The sequence below is a fragment of the Monodelphis domestica genome, chromosome 4, assembly GCF_027887165.1.
Source record: "Monodelphis domestica isolate mMonDom1 chromosome 4, mMonDom1.pri, whole genome shotgun sequence".
In the NCBI taxonomy this organism is placed as follows: Eukaryota; Metazoa; Chordata; class Mammalia; order Didelphimorphia; family Didelphidae; genus Monodelphis; species Monodelphis domestica.
In genome coordinates, this window is record NC_077230.1 from 192508694 (window position 1) to 192530946 (window position 22253).

At 36.3% G+C, this 22253-nt stretch overlaps 1 protein-coding gene across 6 annotated transcripts in view; it reads right to left on the minus strand.

Moving 5' to 3' along the window:
* The window catches only part of ZNF385B (zinc finger protein 385B), a 553635-nt gene that overhangs the window by 64337 nt on the left and 467045 nt on the right, over window positions 1-22253 (minus strand). For all 6 annotated transcript variants that reach the window (XM_016433726.2, XM_056794085.1, XM_056794086.1 and 3 more), the window contains one exon: window positions 21073-21183. In XM_016433726.2, the coding sequence (XP_016289212.1) occupies window positions 21073-21183 (111 nt within the window). The remainder of the gene's footprint in view (window positions 1-21072; window positions 21184-22253) is intronic.

Sequence of the window (22253 nt, forward strand, 5' to 3'; positions counted from 1 at the left end):
TTTTTAGACCCTTACCTTGCGTCTCAGAATCAATACTGTGCATTGGTTCTAAGACAGAAGAGTGGTAAGGGCTAGACAATGGGGGTTAAGTGACTTGCTCAGGGTCACACAGCTGGGAAGTCTCTGAGGCCACATTTGAACCGAGGACCTCCCATCTCTAGGCCTGTATCTCAATCCACTGAGCTACCCAGCTGCCACCAAAAATTTAATATTTTTAATAATATGACCTAATCTTTGAAGATAAGCAGGGTTGGGTCTGGTTCGTACTTGGATGGGAGATTCCCTGAGAATGCTGGGTGCCGTAGGCTTAAAAAATATCCTATAGCTTCACAGGTGAATTTATGAAGAGGAAAGTAGTATTGTTATCTGTATGCAGTCTCAAGAAGGTGATCATGCAGTTTTATATTACAAATCTTATTCCCTAGCCCCAGATCATAATCTTCTGTTAAAATGGTAGCTGAAAGATTTATAATGCAGTTCTTTAGTGATTATCAAAAATGAAGGCATGGTACTTAAAATTCTATCAATTGTTAAATATGTTATCAAATAAAGGATAAGATGACCGAGCACACGACTGATTGTTCCCATCTTTTGTTTTAACTTGTAAATATTCTCCCCATTAAAATATGCCACGAAATCAAATGTGGCTAAAGCTACATGAGGCAGAGATTGCACTCAAGACTGACTAAATCACCAAATTGCTAGTTAAACTTTCTGCTGATGTTTGCATTCATAGAAAAGGCAATAATCATTAATGACCTATTTTGATTCATTTTGTTCACCCCTCATCTAAGGAGACCTGCTGAAAACAAACAAACCCAAACAGGATTAAAACTCCTAAGAACTTTTCAGCACTGTGTCTCACAGTCATATTGGTTTCTGATGGATGGCTCAGCTGTCCCTCTCCACTTGGGGCATTCCATTCTAACTGGATTTACAGTGGGCATGCGTTTAAAATAATGTCAGTCAACTCTGAAGATAGCTTTCTCACTGAAGAGAAAGAAGAAAGATGTGCCCTCTCCAACGTAAAATCTCTTTGGAATTAATTTAGAGGCCATCAAAAAGTACAAGGGAGGGAGAAAAAGTACAATCTTTTGCTGCAGCTGTTTTTAAAATGTCACTATTTGAATAAATGGGTTTAGGATACATATTTAATAATCTGAGTTATCAAAAAATTTCCATGTAGGCAAATTAATTCACTTCTTAAAATGAAAGGTCTTAAGCAGTTTTCAAATTAATTTTTCAACTACCACTTATTAGCTAGCCAGGAGTCGTGATGTTCATCTTCACAGAATATAATTCCCCAATAGAATTACTCTATACAGGGTTACTCTGAAAAGCTGTAAATATAGAATGAAAAGAACCAACATAAAGAATCAGAAACAATATAATTGGAATAAGGCATTAGAATACATTTGCTCTTGAAATACTAAATTGATACCAGTTTTTCTTCAGTAAGGACAAAATTTCAGCTACTAAGTAGTTGAAATTTTGTCCTTACTGCTTAAATGAATTTTATATTAGTTTTCAATTCCTTTTAAGTATAGATTTTTCTCTGTCTATCGTGCTGAAATCAATCAATCTATCAATAAGCAACATTTTGTAATTACCTACGCAAATTCTGGACCACAACCATATGGCCGAGAAGAACTAAGGGTAGGCATGTTGGGTCTGAAGAGTGTGGGACACAGGAGCCTCTGAGCATCAGTTTGGTGATGATATATTTTATTACATAATCTAACCTCATATCTTTCTTCTGTATACTACTTCTGCACATTAGCACTCATACTTGAAATTTCTCTTCTTCCTATAAACACACACTAGTGTTACTTATAAACAATTTTATATTAGTGTGTAGTTTGAAATGGAAAATTTGGCCCATATTAATCTTAATTTTTTTAATCATTTTATATCATTTAAGAAAGCCAAAAGAAAAGCAAAATACCTTTACTTCCATATTTACTTTTCCAGTCATGTCACCTATATGGTTTCTTTCTTTCCATGGAAAAATACCTTCAGTTTCAGTGAGTTTCAACAGTAATAATGTCAGTATTAAGGCCATCTTTATATATATATGCATATATATATATATATTTAAACATAAGTGTTCCAGAATTCAATCATTCAACTCAGGAAACCTATCATGTGCAAGAGACTGTGCCAGGCACAAGAATTATAAGGGCAAAAAAGCCTCCTAATAAAATAGATCCTGTCCTCAAGGAGTTAATACTCTACTCAGAAGTGAGCACTAAAATGTCTAAGAAGACTAACCTCAGAATATTAACTATTTCAATTAAAGGTAATTATTTCCGAAAAGTATGTGAATTTATAGTTTTTGGCTTATGGCCAACAGTTAAGTCAATGCATGGATGCAACTATATGCAAATATTGCATGCATTCTACAAAATTACATTTCCCAAGGCAGATTAAATGAGGGGGAAAAACCCCAGCATAAAAATATCTTCTTGCCTAATATAGGAGGAGGAATCAGTGAATCAGCAGAATTCTGATGCTTAATATGCTTATATTATTACATATATTATATAAGATGCTTAATAAATTTATTTTTGAGGCTAGATCCTCATGCTACCAGAAAGATTCTATCCCCTAGAAGGACAATTACGTTTAGTGTTCAGCAGAAAAATTTTCGGGATACAGCATTAGATAGTAAGTAAATAAAAAGTTACTTTAGACCTAATTTTCCCAATTCTAGAACTAAAATGCCTTTGTCATTTTTTAAATGTTTCTGTTGACACCTGTGATTTCATTAGGGCAGCTAAGTGACATAGTGGAGAGAGCAGTGGGCTTGAAATCAGGAAGATTCATCTTCAGGAGTTCAAATCTGGCCTCAGACACTTAGCTGTGTGATTCTGGGCTAGTCAGTTTATACTGTTTGTCTCACTTCCTCTTCTATAAAATGAGTTAGTGTAGGAAGTGGCAAACCACTTCAATATCTACCAAGAAAACTCCAAATTGGCTCACAAAGAATCAAACACTATTAAAACAATTGAACAAGAAGAAATGATTTCCTTAGCCAATTTTTTTTTTTCAGCTTAAACCATAAGGTGGAGAGAAGGTGTTAAGCTACGTTGGTTGAGGAGCATCCTCACTAGAAGCTCTCTGTACAGATGAAATCATAGTCTCATACATCTTTTTTGCAGTATTATTATTATTAAAAGCAGAAGGATAAAAATTAAGACTTCATTAATGGTTGTTTAACGTTCTTTCATTTGCTTCTTGTTTTCAGAATTACTTAAAATGGAAATAATCTTCCATTCTCCAAATTAATTTTACATGCTATATTATCCCTTACACATTTTACTGAATAATTTTCAGCTTCTTTGATGTAGAAAGAAGAGTGACTCAGGGTTCCCAGTGGGTCCCCAGCTACCTCCCAATTTCTTAACATCTCTGGCAGTACAGTTACATTTCAGGAGGAAAATGGAGTGTCATTGTGTGCTTTAAAAAAGGTAATTTAACAATTCAGTACTCAATGACAAGTAATGTAATATAATTCAGACCTATGAATTGAAGCAGTGACTACACAGCTAACTAATTCAAGTCTTTTGACTGTCTTTTAAATTAGCCTACTAGGCTTCCACACATTAATTTTTAATCCATCTAGAAAGCATTACATTTACTTCTATTTTCCATTTTAGCATTAAAGAAATTTACATACAAAGCTCTAAATAAATCTAAAATTAGGTTCAATTTGAGCTCTCCTGACATTTTGATAGTTGAAGCTTAACACTATGAATATTATCTATCAGTAGACAAATGTGACAAAATAACTTGGAAAGTGCAATGTTTAGCAGATCTGTCATTGCAGAGGCTTACAGAATATTTTATGAATACTTTATTATTTCTCATTATTAGTCTGAAATGAACATTCTCACATTTTTATCTTTTAAGAAGTCTTAAAACATTTTCTGATACAGACATGTTTTACTGTGCAAAAATAATTTCTGCATATAAATTGAAAAGTAAATTATCACAAGATTTTTAAAAGAAAAAATGCCAATTACTGGTACTTGAGCATCCCTTATAGTTAATTGTGAGAAGCTACTGAAAAAAAGAGATGCATGTAGTTTTAGCTATTGTCACCTTGGCTTTGAGCCTAAGAAAGATGGCTGTTTAAATGGAATACCAGCTCTACCTGGAAGTTTTGTTTCCAGCTCATATTTTGTCCTAGGTGAGACAGAAGAAGCAAGATGAATGTCAATTAGAACTTTTACTGGCCCTCAAACACTGAAATATCCCTGGGCCTCCACTGCCAACTGCCTTTGTAGATTCCATCTTGAAGTCTGTGTAAGCAGAACTTACAAGGTACAATCCTAAATAATAGTAACTATAACACAGACGATATATTGGGAGGAAAAGAGCATCTGTATCCCTTGTATAAATGTAGGTCTAAAAAAGGGCCATTGGGTTATTTGGAAAAAACTGAATATTCCTGTAATTGTGAAGCCTAACAGATCATGACTAAAGTGGAAAGGCTGGTCATTCAGAGGTGAGTAATACACTTTGTTGCAGTAACCTTTATGAGTGTTTATTTATAACTTTATGAGTATTTAAAAGATAGTCAAAATGGAAGATTTAAAAAAAAGGCTTTTTGAGGCTAAATTTTTTTTTATATGTGCATGAAACCACTAAAAGTAATCAGGGAACAACCTCCAGGAATTGACGCAGAGTGAAAGGAGCAGAACCAGGAGAACATTATACACAGAGACTAATACACTGTGGTACAATAAAATATAATAGATTTCTCTACTGGCAGCAATGCAATAATCCAGGACAATTCTGAGGGACTTTTGAGAAAGAATGCTATCCACATCCAGAAAAAGAACTGTGGGAGCAGAAATGCAGAAGAAAAACATGGTTCGATAGGGATATGATTAGGGATGTAAACTCTAAATTATCACTCTATTGCAAAATAATAATATGGAAATAGGCTTTGATCAATGATACAAGTAAAACCCAGTTGAATTGCTCCTTGGCTACAAGAGGGAGGAGTGGGAAGAGGAGGGAAAGGAAATGAATCATGTAACCCTGGAAAAATATTCCAAATTAATTAATTTAATTAATTAATTAAAAATAAATAAAAAGTAACCAGGGGCAGCTAGATGGCTAAATGCCAGATCTAGAGGGTTAGATGTATCTTGAAATATTTCCTACCTTTGTGACCCTGGGCAAGTCATTTATCCTCAATTGCAAAGCCCTTAACACTCTTTTTTCCTTGGAACTGACACTTAATATCAATTCTAAGACAGAAGGTATAGATTAAAAATAATAATTTAGGTGATTATTTCTCCCCTCCCATTGTGATAATAATACATACAATCTTAAAGGTGAGCATACCAGTTCCTATGATTTGGAAATGCCCAATTCCAAAGATCTGGATTAAGCACTAACAAATTTGAATATTTAAAAGCCAATAAAACTTGCTTTTCAACTTAAACCTCACAATTTCACCACTATTAAACATTTCCATCATCCCTAAGAGAAGAGGGTACAAATTAACAAAATGAAATAAAGGCCGCATTTGCTCTCAGGGAATTTACATTCAAATTGGGGAAAGTGGGAGAATAGGGACCAAAATGGTGCCCTAGTTGGGCAAATGGGATTGCATGTGAGGGGACTGACACTATCCTTCTAGGAACAATGACAGAGTTGATTTGATCTTGGTCCCAGAACTGGAGTAAGAAGTAAGTGAGGTTCCTGGAGGAGTTCCTGGAGGAGGTACTGAAGAAGGTGAATAAATGGTGGGGGGAAGAAGGAGGGAAGTGAGTGAAAAGCAGCTTGCTAGGGACTTTCCTGAGAGAGGGGCCCAGAAGAATCTGCCACCAATAAAAATGGAGAGGGGTGCAAGACCAGGGTGGAGTTCAGGCTGGGCGAGGTCTCAGAGGTGTGGAGTTAGGCTTTTGGAAATCAATCATCATTCTAAAGAAATCCACAAGGACCAGATCAAACGAAGATCAAATATTAATATTCTCCTTGGGAAAAGTTCTAAAATGCTTTGTTTCAGTTGTTTCCTGATCTGAAGTCAAGAGGCCAAGAATTAATGTGGTTAAGATGATTGATGTATAGACCTCAACTGGAAATTTAAAGGCTAAAATAGTTTTGTTCTGCCTTTTTTTTCCCTATTATAAACTACTCTGTCATGTGAGCTGAAGGCATTTGAGTCAGAAGACTTTTGGACAAAGGCAAAGATCAATACTTAAACCAAAAGGAGATATTTAATATTAGGAAACAGTGTTAAATTAGTCCTATTGCTCTTTAACTATAGTAAAAACCCTCTGCATTGGAACTAATAGATTTGTGAAGGGTTTGAAAATAGAAACATTTGAAAGGAAATACAGTTTTGTTATTTTTTCAGTAACAAATTAAACTGAGTTCATTCATTTGAACTGTTGCCTAATAGAGGTCCTTAGGGGCCCTGTTTTAATGAATAACTAATTATATTAATTAGCATATCAATTGCCTACATGTAAATGGCTGCCTCTAAAGTGCTTAAGGGTACTTGAAAAAGTTTGTTCTTTTAGGAGTTATATCCCCTCCAATTATGTTTATGCTATTAATTTATATTTCCTATGAATTAAAGTTTCAAAGAGAAGGTAACTTTATCTGTCTACATGATCATAATCTTGAATTTGTATTGCCCAAATTAGAAAAAATTCCCCATATGTATAAAAATGCAAATACATGAAAATATAACTATCAGATACCTAAAAGCCTAGAAAGTTAGCTTGAAATGAATTGCACTTTAGTTTTTTCTTTCATGGAGTAGGTATTTAATAAAAGCTTGTTGAAGTGATCATTTTTATTTACTTTTTCAAATTTATAACTTCTGTCTCTACACTGCAGATTTTGCTGAATACTCTCCTCTAGGGTCCAGGAAAAGTTATAAATTAAATTTTGAAAGAAAAAAAACAAACTACTGCCGAGATTTTTAGTGATAAAAAAAGGAGGCCACTATATCGCTTTGTTTTGGATTTTTAAGTCATAAAATTAGAACAACCTCTCTGATGAAATCATCCTTTTGAGACTCTTAGACATAAATTGGTCTAACTGGCTTCCTTGTTTCCAGTCTCTCTCACCTCTCCTCTCTCACAACTCTCAAAATGATATTCAGAAAACACTTCTGACCAGATCATTCCTCTGCTCAAGAAGCTTCAAGCATATCTAGTTGCCTCGAAGATAAAAAATAAATAATTGACTAAAATATCACCCTCCCTGCAAAATGTCTCTGCTTAAAGAGACCTTCACTATATGATTCCTATCTCCTTTTATAGACTTATTACACACTACTTTTGGTTAAATACTTGGGCCTACTTGCTCTTCACATCATCCATATACAACACCGCACAGAATAGGGTGCTCGATTTGGAATCAGGAAGACCTGAGTTCAAATCCTGCCTCCAACACATAATAGCTGCATGATCCTAAACAAGCCACTTAATCCTTCTCAGCCTAGTTTCCTAAACTGTAAAATGGAAGTAATAATCACATCTACCTCCCAGGATTGTCCAGAGGATCAAATGAGGTTACAAAGGTAAAGGGACTCTGTAAACCTTAAAATGCTATATAGATGCTATTATAAAAACTGATATTATTTTGTCATCATTTTACTATTATTATTAATAAATAATAAAATAATGATGATAATAATAATTAGTCTAGGCCTTTGAAAATGTCTGATAGGCACTTTTTCTTCCATTTTAATCTTGAATATTAAAATTCCTTCAAGGTTCACTTCCTTGCCCATGTGCTACCCAGAGGGTCTGCCGTGGTCCCTACCTCCCCACTGCCTTCTTTGTTGTCTCTCCTAGAAATCACTTTGCACATATTTTACATGTGTCCATGTCATTCCTTACCAACAGAACATCAAATTCTGGAGAGCAGGAATTGTTTTGTTTTTGTCTTTTTATCATTAGCATCTTGTAAAAGGGCTTTATAAGTTTGTTGAACTGAATTGAAATGAAATGAGTGCTTGGAAAGGAATAATGTTAAACCAAAGTATTCTCAAATCAAAAACAAAATTTTTTTTTCTATAAGGATTGTGGAGAATTACCTATAGGTCATATTTGGCATTATTTCTTTCTAAAGGACTCAACAAAAGAAAGAGCCACAATTTCAAAAAATACTAGTAGAACTAAAAAAAATACACAAAATTATATTTTGTTTTTTTCTAAATTTAACTCTGTTCTATTAGCCATTGTTGGATTTGGGGATATGGAGTGAGAAGGGTCTTTCAAAATCATCTATATTTCAACATCTTCATTTTGCAAATGAGAATACTAAAACTCTTAGGGTAAGGGATTTATCACAGGTCACACGTATGGTTGTTAAGATAGCCAGGATGTGACCCTAAATCCAGGTGATTTATAGTATATCTCTAGGCAATGGGTACAGAGGGTCATACACGCTAGGAAGTGCCTAAGGCCATATATGAACCAATGGATCTTGTCTCTAGACCTGGTTCTCAATCCAGTAAGCTACCCAGTTGCTCCCAAACCTGGAATTTTAAAAGAAGAAAGACTATCCCATATGATCAAAGCAGAGTCCTGCTTGGTCAGGGAATCTACAACAGGTTGAGATCTATTTTCGGCTTCAGGATCTGATGATCCAAATTTTTTTCTTTTTTTCCCCTTCATTTTCCTAACTTTTTCACTTAGTTTTCATTTAATTCAAATCCTACCTATCTGTCTAGGTCTAGCTCAAATCTTATCTCCCTCAGGCAGGCTTCTCTGCTGTTTTACTCTTATCTGAAGTCCTAAAGAACTAAGATTTTGTTCTTTTCTGAACTCCTAAAGAACTGAGTCTGTGCATTGCAAAGTCTACTAGCTTATTAGAATATTAAAATCTTTCCCATCTGTGGTTTTGTGACCATAGCAAGTCTAAAGGAGAATATGAGTTCAATGAAGCTATGGATGATATCACACTTTTTTTGTACCACATTTATTAAAGAGGCCCTCACTGTAGCTATGACACTGAATAAAATGCTTATAAATTAACAATGGATTTTTCTATCCCAAATAAGTCTAGAAGCCCATACTCTTAGTGGATCATGTAGCAGTCCACCCCTAGCTATGGGCAAGGGAAACTGTTGGTATGTACAGATTGCCTTAGAAGAGAGCATGCTCAGTCTTGAGCATGCTCAGTATTGCACATGGCTGGGAAAGCCTTTGACCCTTGACCCCAGCTTCCCCCAGGTTAGGCAGGAACACAGGTTTCTTTGTGCTCACCTGGTTAAGAGAAACCACACCTATACCTTGTCATTAACCAATGAGAATCATCCCTATGTACGGTGTATATTTGCATATCAAAGATTAAATATAGCCCAGCAAGCTCCGCCTCTCTCTCTCTCTCTCTCTCTCTCTCTCTCTCTCTCTCTCTCTCTCTCTCTCTCTCTCTCTCTCTCTCTCTCTCTCTCTCTCTCTCTCTCTCTCTCTCTCTCTCTCCCCCTCCCTCCCTCCCTCTCCTGCTCTTGCTTCCTTCCAGCTCGCACTGATGGCTGGCCTTGGGCCAGGCTCCATCTTTAATCTTTCTCTATCATCTCTCTGACCTGTGTGGTATTGAATCTGGATCTCTGGACTGGTATAAGCCTTTGGAGTGGTCCTTTGATCAAAGCTTGGCTGTGGCTTATGGATAATTAATAAAGACTCATTCCTGCCACCTCATATCTCTAATTTGACTCCGTCATCCCCCTTGTGGTATCTAAAACTTCTATCCTGTCTCTATCTTCCTACCTTAAAGCTTCTCTCCCCTCTGAGGAAGCTTTAGATCAGTTGGCTTCTTCCTATTATTCTTTAAATTTCGGGAAGACAAGTCCAAAAAATGGAATTATCCTGGACATGAGTGATTTTAGTATTTTCTCCCAGATCATTCACTATCAAATAAGCCCAACCAACTGGATGGCTTCTGTAAGGTAGCTAGTTAGAGTAGAAATTTTTCTGATTTGAAGACTTTCAGGAATTGGGAAAACTTATATTTTCCCATTTGTAGTCACTTTCCCCCCATCATGCCACATACTTCAAAGTCTCTTAAAGGTGGCCCTACTTTGCTAAGGAATTGGTTTTTCTTTTATTTTAGAGATCTAGAACTTACATTTTTTGACCTCCAGGGACAAAAGTACACCCAGGAGCTTTTGCACTTTATGCATACATTTGGTTCAAAAGGCTGCTTTTATAGTAACCTCTAGTATAGGATGCTTTTGAGCTTCATTAAACCCAACTTTATAATAAGGGAAATGGAAAAAAATGACCTATTCTTCTTCCCTCCAGCTTTTCATTGTCATTTTTGTCTTTTACAAACACTTCTCTTCCTCATTTCAGAGACTTAAATTTTTATATTTCAGCCCAATGTCAGTTTATGGAACAAAGGGCCATTTATAGGAAACTCAACATATCTTAAATGAAGCATGAACATTAACTTCAAATTATTCGCTTGTGAAATTTACAGATCTGTTCAGTTTAGAAACTCTACCTGACTATTTAGTGCTCCTGGATTTCTCAGCAGGGAATTCTCAGTCAACCCTACCCCAACCTAGTGAAATATTATCTTACTCTTAAAAGATGTGCTCTGACCAATTATAATGAAAGCTTCCCATACCAGGCAAAGAAGAAATAGACACACAACCCAACATATGGGGCCCAAAGAATATGGCTTCTAGGACAATTTTAGAAGGGAAAGAGAAACAATGACAAAAGAATCAAACAGTTCTCAGTGGTCTCTTAAAAACTCCATGAATTATATTTGCCATCCATGTGGAATAGAGTTTTTCACATGAGTAAAGACCTAACACATTTTAAAAGAAGGTTTCAACAATGTAGTCATCAAAGCACACTAAAAATGGAGTTTATTCCAGTGTAATGGAAATAGAGCATAGTGAGCTGAAAGAGGTTTAAATGAAAGGTGACCTAGTCTAGGTTTCTTAATCCTCATTTTGGAAATCAGGAAACTTAAGTAATTCAGAGTCATGATCAAAGTAAATAGGTATCAGAGGCAGCATTCAAACCCAAATCCTTTGCAAGAGCATCAGAGCTCTTTCCAACCTGCTTCCCCCTCAATGTTCAATGAGGAATTGCTTTTCAAGGTACATTTCATAATATTTTGAAGAGATGAAGAGAAAAACACCCATCTTTTGACATTCTTGACATAGCATGAGAGAGGACATCATATGTTGACAGATTTTCATAACCTTGAACTTTACAAAAGTCCATTACTGAATGGTTATCCTGAGGAACCAACTCATTTTGGAAGAACTAAAAAAAAGGGTTAGCTTTGAAAACATGGTATCGGCTAGGTTATAGGATGAACATTTAAAGTTTATTTCCTTCAGACATGTACTTTAAGATCCAATAAGTAAACTTTATGTTATAATGTTCACCCTTCTATCATAAAAAGGCCATAAATTCAAGCAATTCTAATCTTTTTTTTTCCAAGTAGTAGATTCTATTTAAGGCATACCTTTTCCAAATATCCATTTAAAGTAAGGTTCTATTGAAAATGATGCTGAAATCTCAGTAACACAGCAATACAGTAGAAATGAGCCCTTTAATAAGTAACCACTACAATCTTCAAAAAGTCAAGTGAACTTAGTTAAAAGGTTTGTTAAATAGCTCCTATTGAAAAGAACTCTTCGTAAGCTATACCCTGGCACCCTGTAATCATGCAATATTTCTGTCATGTTGAAGCTAAAAATGTTCATCATTTTGTCAGTTCTGTCTACAAAGCAGAGAATTACCTTCACAAGCTCTTGAGATTTATGCTTTTAATTACCTCCTATCTGCTTCAGTACCCTCCAAACCTGAGAATCAATATAAATAGTCTTATTTATGGGAAAAAATGTAAAATGTTTGACAAAAGCAGGCTAGCATTTTCTAGATTTTCATTTGATGCTATTGACCCTCTCCATTTTGAGGATTTTTTAAAAATCAGCTAAGCTTTCTAACTTTTAAAATTATTCAGTTATCTAATATTTTCTGCATGCTTAAAACCAGCTTCAAATTTTTTAAATAAGGAACTTTCTGGCCTCCAATATGGCAATAAGATCATTATCACTGTGATATCTTTTTAATTAATCAGTCATTACAGAATTCAATTTAAAGGTGGCCTTCTCTGGCCCCTAAGGTAGTAAAAAGGTCACCCCATGTGAAGCTCACCCTTCCTTGATGACCAGCTACCAATATTTGTTTTGTTTTTGGACAAGAGTTCATTCTTAGTTCAGTTAAAGTTGGTCATGCACGCACTAGCTGTCTAAATGCTCTCTCCTTGGACATTTTTATTAGTTCCAAGTCCAAAAAAAGATCCCTTGAGACAGTACTACCTATATAAAAAGGTAGCACTATCTATAAAGGAAATATAGTGAAGCAAGGAGTATGTGTGCATGTGTGCATGTGTGTGTGTGTGTCTTGTGGTTTAATTTTTCTTTGTCCTACAAAGTATTCCTTCCCTGATCATGTTATCAAGTTGTCTCCTCTTACCTGATACATCTTTCCTTTTGCTCTGCCCCTTTTCTGTATTTGACTACCTTGTCTGGAAACTTCTTTATTTGGAATATTTCAGCCTGTTATGACCTCAAGAGGGAAAGAAGGAAACAGCAAACTTGGGCAGAGCGTTTCCTATAGCCCTCTGATCTGGAAGCAACCAGGACCTCTGAGCTTATCTTGGAAATACCATGGAAATCATGAAGCATAATCCATGAATCCTAGCCCATTCTGGACTTCATCTTTCTGGAACACTTTAAAGACCATCATGGTCCAAGATCCCTTCATAACATTTCTGGTTAAACCTTTTCCCTACAATCAGTGCTGTTTTAAACAAGGGGATAGTCCTAGAAGACTACCCTACCTTAGGCATGTTACCCTATTATGAGGGGCTTGTGGATTTCCTCAGTGGACAAGTGTCTGCTGTGGTTTTGGTATAAATGTCCTAAAGACTTTCCCTTGTGGCTTCAAAGTCCCACCTCCTGCAAGTGTTCTCTCATTAAGTTGTACCCTTAAAAACTAAGTAAAAGGGCTTTCAATATTGAGTAGGCAGTTGAAATCTTCTGTGAAGCCCTTTTAGTCCCTACAAAAGACACTGACAGTTTTTATGAATGATAGAGAATAGGTTAATACTTGGAAACAATGCCCATTTATCTTAAAATTAATATAGAATAATTGAATAGCTGTGTACTTCTCAGAAATGCTAGGCAAGCTTTTTATTGGTCAGCAAACAAGGTAATTAACTACAGAGGTCCAGAAGGGAATTAGTAATAAAGTATAAATAGTCCAAGAAATATTTATATGGTTAGTGAATGCCATAGGTAAAATTTCACAAGTCATATGAAAAAGGGGGTCTTGTTTTTGTGTTCCTGAAAGGTTAATTGAATTAAATTGCATGTAAATATTTGATGAGGAAATGGTTTATCCATATGCTTTTTAATAGGGGTTCTTAAATTCTTTTTTGTACCATGGACTTCTCTGACAGTCTGATGAAGCCTATAGGCCCCCTCTCAGAATAATATTTTTAAATGCATAAAATAAAATGCATAGGATTAAAAATAAATCCAATTATACTGAAATACAATTAGCAAAATTAAAAAAAACCCAAACCAGAGATTAAAAATAAAAACTAAGGTACTGGTTACATGTAAAATGACTATTTCAAAGAGTAAAATGCAGGAAGACTATCAATAAGAGAATGAAGACTCCCTTAGAAGACTATTATATAATCACAAAAGAAAAAGGCTGGACCTTCAGGGAAGCCAGACAGGTGCCCTTGAAGCTGACTGGCTCTTCTGTTATCACACTGTAAGGTCTACCTTCAAATGCTCTGTCTAGAACAGTGTCACTGTTTCAAGAACCTGCTGGCTTTTCACTGAAGGTATCCCAGCTGCTATGGGGACTGGCCTCCCCATGACAGCTGGTGAAGGAGGTTGAATCTGACCTAGTGGCCAAAAGGAAGAGGAAGAATCAGCCAACGACACATGGAAAGGGAGTCAGTTTGGGACCCAAAGTTGTGGCTTTCTTCCCTAATCTCACTGCTGTTGAGATCTCTGCTGGATAATGCATGAGGGCCAGGGGTCTCTAGCAGAGATGGATTCACATTCATTTGAAGCAGCAGATGGCAAACTAGGGCTGTTTATGTAAGACAGATCAGACTTTCTATTTTATTATTACACTACTGATTGAAGATCAAGAAGTGCCACTCATATGGAATTTGCAAGGATACAAGCATGGAAAGAAAGCTGTGTGACAGAGGGACAACTAGAGAGGGTCTTGTCAAAGTGAAAGCCACTAAGATAGTAAGCTGAGTAGATAGGGTATGGTAACACTGCTGTCATACCAACAAACAAATCCATTACTGGGGCCAGTGGGGATTGTAGGCGTGATTGCTGAGTGAGTGGCTGTATGCCTCTGTGGTCTGAGAATAAATGCTAAGTAAAGAATAAAAAGGACATTTCATACATGTGGTCATCTGCTTCACTTCAAATTGGTCTGAGATAAATCAGGATTTTAAATATTTAAATAAAATAAATTAAAAGTTATTAAACAAATCAGTATAAAGTATTTGTCACAAGACTTTATTTTTTAAAACTCTTATCTTCTGCCTATTGATTCTAAATATCAGATAAATTAGATATATAGATAATACATATAGATAAGATAGATAATATAGATTCTATGTATTGATTCTAATGTAGAAGAGCAGTAAGGGCTAAGCAATGGGGATTATGTGATTTGCCAGGGGTCACACAGTTAGGAATTGTCTGAGGCCACATTTGAACCCAGGACCTCCCATCTCTAGACCTACCTCTCAATCCACTAAGCTACCCAGTTGCCCTGTCATAAGACTTTTTAATGCCCAAGACCCAAAGTCCAGCATACAGAATACTGGGAAATATGTTCTACTTTAAGAAAAAATCTACATATACACAATCAGAGACAGGATAATTGAAATAAATTATCTTAAATGTGCCCTTGAATTAGTTCTCAATTTAGGAAGTTACTAAAAAATTTGGTTGAGTATTTAAGAGTTGATCCACTTGACACTTAATTGGAATACTAGCCCTATAGGTTGCAATGGATTTACCAATGCAAACAAATCAAGTTTTTGAGATGTCAATAAATGAGTAATCCCAGAATTGGAGCTAGGTTACCAAGACTTGCTGCTCACCTCTGATGTACACATTTTTATAGGCTTTTGAAGTGCTAAAGCAGAATGGTAAAATTAGTTTTTGATGATTCTTAACACTCAAATGTTTTACTGGTTGAAAATAGGCAGCCTAAAGAAATGTTCATTTCTGTTTGTGTATTTCATTAGAAGAAGTCAAGCTGCACTGATTTTGTGAGAGGAAGACAATGGCATCTCAATAAGCTCATAGTCCATAATGAAACATGATAACTTCCTCTTTCATCATTACTCCTGCCCTCAGTCCTCTTGGTCCCCATTCTGTTGTCCCAAGGCATTAGTGTAAACAGTTAAATGAGACAACTTTGGGTCCCATCTGTTTTGATCTAGAAAGAAAAATAAGGGGGAAAGTGATCCCCCCTCAAAAAAGAAAAAAAAAGACATTTTGTGCATCTTAGTAAGTATAATCCAACTGATGCCTGTATGCAAATGGCGGAACACAGGAAGGGATCCTTAGATAAGATCCAACACAGAGATGGCGGAGATATTTCTCTGGGAAGCTTGGCATTTGGAAATGGAATTTTTAAACAGACAGTGACTTTGATTTAAGGTTATCAATTCCAGAGTCATCTATATTTGCAACTATGCCGGGCAGGAAGGGACTCGGGGGTCATATTTCAGAATGTTCTTACTCGTCACAAGGTTTCATGACTCCAAGATCTTTGGGTGCAGAAGGAGGGCCAAGGAGAAATATGGAGCAGGGAGAGAGATCATCAAATGTACACAAAAGTGTCTGGCACTCAATGGGAGAGGCATGTTATTCCAAAACCTAGATGCCTGCCCATTGGCAAAGTTAACAGCACTAATTTGTAAAGGTACATTTGGGAAATGTTTGTGATTAATGTTTGCTCATTTCCATAACTTTGTATTGTATAAATAAAGCTGTGGCCTTGGCTCTTCAATAATGTTGTACTCCCCTGAAATGGCAGAAAGCCGGACAAAAGAGGCAACGGGACATTGAAGATAGGTCCTGTTAGATTCGAGTGGCACCCTTTACAGAGAGAATGCAGAATTCAGAATTTGCTGTTCAAATATGCCTTCCAGATTTTTTAATAAATATTTTTTTTACACTGAAGAGTGTAACCAATTCATTCTCATACTGATTTAGAGATGTTATTAAAGGTGAGAAGGACAAGTATCTTTTAAATTCTTATATTAAAATGTAAATAGGGTAATTACAAAATAATAAATATTACAACAAATATAGCATATTTAGTCTTAGAGCTCAGCTATGTCGATTGTATCACCATTACTAAAGACTGTGAACATATATATGTCACACCCTGGATTTGCATCAAGGCTCCAAGACTTGGCTGATGAAAGCCTAAGCGTGACTCAGAAATGTAATTTCTCTCTCCATTATTGATGGAGCTTTTTGAAATTTAACAAAGGAGCCCAATTTAACAGTCATGAACACACACATTTCTTATGAGTCTATTGGCACATATCTCTAATAGCAAAGATGCAGAAAATATCTGACATTGAATTAAGCTCAAATCTGACATGAATCTATATCAAGGGCTCACTGTTGCTAATTCATTAAGAAAGATTGTAAACGATGAATGAATCAATTTGTTAAGCATTTACTAAGTGCCTAACACTGTGTTAGTCACTAGGGATATAAAGACAAAGTATAACAAAACAATCCCTAATCAAAAAGAGCTTACATTTTAATGTGAGACGTGTGTATACAAACAATAAATACACATATATACACACATATGTAAATGTGTATTTGTTTCTTACCTTCTTAATATTTTACAATCTGGCTCCTGACTTAATCGTTTTGAAACTACTCTATCCAAAGTTAGTAATGATTTTATATACATATTATATGTATAAAATATTATATATTAGGTAATTATAATTATGATTTATATAAGTTGCCAAATGCAGTGCCTACTTTTCAATCCTCATTTTCTTCAATATTTTGTCAGCCTTTTATACTACTGATCATTCTTTCTTCCTTGAAATTCTCTTTTCTCTGGGTTTTCTGGATACGACTCTCTCTTACCTATCTGACCAATCCCTCTATCTCCTGTTCTGCATCTCTCTCCAGATTATGCCCTCTATTGACAGTATCCCTCAGGGTTCTGTCCTGGCCTCTCTTCTCTTCTCACTCTTAACTACTTTACTTGATGAGTTCATCAGCTGCCATCAATTTAATGGCCATCTCTATGCTGATGACACTCAAATCTACCTATTCTGTTCCAAACTCTCTGCTGACTTCCAATGTCAGGTCTCCAACCACCTTTTTTTTTTTAAAACAAAAAACTCTTATCTTCTGTTACTGTTCTGTTCCTTATGACTACAGAGGGCCATATCCTCCTCCTCACCTGTTAGGCTGTCAATGTAGGAGGCATCCTCTACTCTCCACTATCTCCCCCCCCCCCATAGTCAATCTGCTGTTGATTTCACCTTTGCAATATCTCTTAAATACACAGTCTAGGCTGTTGGTGGGTCCGCCTGCCTCAAGTATCTTCCCACTCTAATCCATTCTCCATTAAGCCCCTAAAGTGATTTTCCTAAACACAGGTCAGATCATGTCACTTCCTTACTCAAATAAACTCCAGTGGCTTCTTATTGCTCCCCAAACAAAACACAAAAAGCCCTGGTTGGTATTTAAAACCACTCCTCTCCTGGCCCCCTCCCACCTTTCCAGAGTTCTCACTCCTCACTATTGGACACAGAATCTTTGATTCAGGAACATTGGCTTCTTGGTGGTTCTGAGAACAAGACATTCCATCTCTTGGCTCTGGACATTCTCTGTGACTGTTTCCTTGGCCTGGAATGCTCTCCTGCCTCTGCTCTGACTACTGATCTTTAAGTCCCAACTAAAATCCAGGAAGCCTTCCTAAACCCCTCAATTCTAGTGCCTTCTGTCTGCTAATTATTTCCTTTTTATCTTGTGTGTAACTTGCTTTGTACATATCTGTTTGCACGTTGTTTTCTCCATTAGATTATAACTCTTGGAAGGCAAAGACTTGCCTCTTTTTATATCTTAAGTGCTTAGTAGTGCCTGGGAAATAGTAGATGCTTAAATACAAGTCCACCGAATGTTTGTATATAAAAAAATAAAGAGAATAAACACTTAAAAATCCAAAGTAGTTAAATACTAGATAGATTGGGAAGGAGAGCACTATCATTTGGGAAAATCAAGAAAGGTTTTATGTAGAAGATTTTGCTTAAGCTATACGGAAGAGAGAAGGATTCTATGAGGAAAAGGTGAGGAAGGTATTTCTTCCAGGAATGGAAAGAAGTTGTTTCGAAGGCATAGAGATGTTAGCTGTTTGTGAGCAAAAAGAGAAGGCCAGTCTGGGTCTGAAAGGAGAGTAACATACAAAGAATATGGGCTTGAAGAGCTTTAAAAGTTAAACAGTTTCCATTTTATCATATAGGCAACAGGGACTCTCTAAAGCAGTGATGGTGCTCCTTTTAGAGACAGAGTGCCCTCTGTCTATATATATATATATATATATAACTATACCCTCATATTGCAGGTGAGCCCCCCTTTACCCCAGAGAGGGGAGGGAGGAAGTGCTCCCATTGGCTGCTGGGCAGAGGGGTGAGTGGTGGAAGAAAGGTCCTCAGTTGCATGGAGAGTGTGAAGGAAGCAGTCCCCTCTGGCACCCATGCCATAGATTTGCCAACACGGCTTTAGAATTTACTGAGCTGGCTATATTTCTCTTAATGAAAATCACCTTGGCAGTTAAGAGGAGGATAGACTGGAAGGAGAAAGTTTAATTAAAAGGTTATTTAATTCTCTTAGAGAGAGGAAAGAAGAGTCTGAATAATGGTGGAGACTGTGTGGGTATCGCTAAGAAGCCAGTGGTAAGAGACTTTGTAAAGGTAGAAAGAGTAAGATTTAGTGGCTGATTTAGTCTATGGAGAGCTAGGAGCCGAGGATGACCCAGAGCTGATGAGATTTGGGAGCCTGGCAGAATGATGGTACCTTTGATAGAAATGGGGAGCACACAGCATTGCATCTACGGACTTTCCCGGATCTCTCCAATGAGGTATACACAAGATTCCTAAGCAAACTCCCCGATGTTTAGTTTCTTAAGAGGAGAGTAACAGAAGCTAACTTCCTTCTAGATATTAAGGAAACATCCAGAACCGAAAAGGACTTTAGGAATCATTTAATTCACTCCTTTAATTGTATTCCTAAGGAAAACAAGATGCCAAAAGGGGGAATTGCTTGCCTAATGTCCCCTGCCTTATTAGTGGCAGAATTGAGACTATCAGACAAGTTTCCCAATTCTGAGGGAAGGGTTAATTCTACTGTACCACACACTGCTTCTCATTGTTGAAAATTTCTAAACAGTTAATAATAGTACTTATCCTATTACGGTCTATCTGCAAGGGTCAAGGCTGTATTATTTTTGAGATGATTTCTGCTTACTTCTTCAAGTTCCACTAGAAAGTAGAGCTAGATCCTATGACATAATCAGAGCCCATGCTAGTTCTTACAAAGCATATTTAAAAATAAAATTCTCAAGTTATTGAAAGTGGCTTTATTTTATACCACTGAAACATACTTTTCCTGTAAAATTGGATATTACTGCTGTCTGTATTTGGGTCTTATCTCCCTGGTAGATTAGAAGCTCCATGAGGACAGGAATTAGGGTTAATCAGAACTTTGTCCTGACCCAACAGGTAGCACTGTGTTCTAAATAAATGTTTATGGAATGAATCTAGAGAGGCAAAGCAGAGTGGGGAGAGAATTTTAGACCCATAGTGACAAAGACTTTAGCCACTTACAAGTTAGATGATCCTAAGCTAATTAAAGTCTCTTGAGCCTCAGTTTTCTCATTTGTAAAATGGTGATAAAAGTAGCACCTATCTCACAGAGTTTTAATGCATATCAACTGAGAGAGTATAATATAAAGAGCTTTGTAAACTTTTAAATTCTTATAAATGTCAGCTTTTATGATTTTGTAAATGAGGTGATGTTTGCTCTACTTTTGGACATAAATGCTTGTTGAATGAACTGATGAATGAATGATGGTAGGAAGTTGTTCTTAATATGACCATGTGCAATGTCTTTTTTCTCAGGCTTTGGTAAATGGCCAAAGAACTTTTACAAAACCCTGCACCTAAGAGCTCTGAGTTTACAGTGTATTCCCCAAAATGTTTAAATGAATGCTTACATATCAAAATGCAAAGCACACACTTTAACTCTGTGCCAATGTCTTTCATGTCACCTATAGGCAACTTCTGGTTCTTGTCAGTTCTGTTGGTTCCAACCAGGCTGGAAAAATTGAATACAGTGGACTGTATCTCCATCATTGGAGGCCAACCCAAGTGTGCAGAGGAAATGTAGGCTTCCAGGTGATGAATGTTAGGGATACAGGGACTCATGAAGACCATCTACGAAGGCCTGAAAGGGCTGCGATCTGCATTGCTTGAGACATTTACCCAAACCAGGAAATTGAGGGTCTTTAAATATTGAATAAAGAAAATGTAGGATATGATATAATGTATATATAAATTGAATGGGATTCTTAAGGAATATTTATAATTTAATTTTTTCTTTACTGTCATGTTTTCACAGACCTGTCTTTTTTTTTCTTCTCAGTTCAGGTGTTTTTGTTTTGTTTTTGTCAAGTAAATTTAACAGGTGGGATCAAATAGAAAATGTCATTCATTGTGGGTTGCTTGGAAATGTCCCTAATAACGCCTACTGACCACTTAATCTGGTTCTCAGGTTTCCAGGGCTGATTCTAATAACCTTGGAAATCTGGCACCTCAAACACAAGTGGGCAAAGTGTTGTACTTGTCAGAGAGGGGCAATGCTGTAGAGGGTGCAAAGGGAAATGGAGTTCCATATTGAGACTCATCAGGGTCCTCACTCCACAGACTGATTACACAGAGCAATGAAAAGGGGATACTCACATCAGAGTTAAAACGAAGCTGACAGACATTACAAGAAATAACTTGTTTCTTCTTTGGAGGAATGGATACTCCAAATGTGTGGTTTATAACTGCCTTTTGCACAGGATCCATCTAAAGAGCAAATGACAAAATATATCATTTATAACTTCAAAGAAGAATGAATTGTGTGAACAGGTTAAATACTTTTTTTAAATTCAGGATTTTACAGTTAAATTTTTCCAGAGTTGTGCTATAAAATTAAGCCTCATGGTTACATATGACATCTGAGACAGTTAGACTGGCAGGGAATGAATCAGAGCACAGGAAATCCCCACAAAATTCCACGTCAAAAGACAGGTGCCTCCTAGATTAGAAGTCTCCGGATAACATTAAAGTTTTAGGGAGCCCCAAAACATGAGGTCCAAGGGTATAGATTAGTTATGTTAATTTTCTCCAAACACCAAAGGGATGTTAAAGTAATTCCAGAGTACCTGTTAGAGTCTTTATAAGAAAACTAAAGTTATTTCAGTTTTTTTAATGTTGATTGACTCATAGCAAAATTTTAAATAGCACTCTCACATCATAAGACCCCAGTTTAAACTTATGGTGGTTAATCTGTATTTTGCAGTAATGCTAATTACTCATTTTACTCACTCCAAAGTATCAATCACAGATGAAACACATGTCACAATAATTCATTTCAGAGGCTCCCACACTAAAATGTTCAGCATGCAAACTCGGTTTAAATATTGATCTGGTAGATACATAGAATGTCAATATTTCAAGCCTTTTAATAAGATGATGAGTTTTTTTTTCAGTTACTCAGCAAGAACATAAATTCACGTAGGGGAGGTTGTTGGACATGTATAGTAAATAATTTTTTAAGAAGTACTCCATCTGAAAAGGATGCATGATGCTAATGGGAAAAAGAAAAACAGAAACAACATCTGAGTGACATTGCTACAGAAGGACAGCCCCTCTTGTGTGGACCAAATGATCCACCCAAGTAGGAGCTCTTAACTTTCTTTTATGTGTGCCAAAGACTTTTGCTTTGGCATTTTACGGAAACCTATGGATGATAAGAGATAAATGTAAGTAAGGAGAGATATTTTCCCCCATCTAATTTTATAGACCTCCTAAAATCTGTCCATGGACCCCAGGTTAAGAACCCCTGATCTAAAGCATTAATTTCAAATATCTGG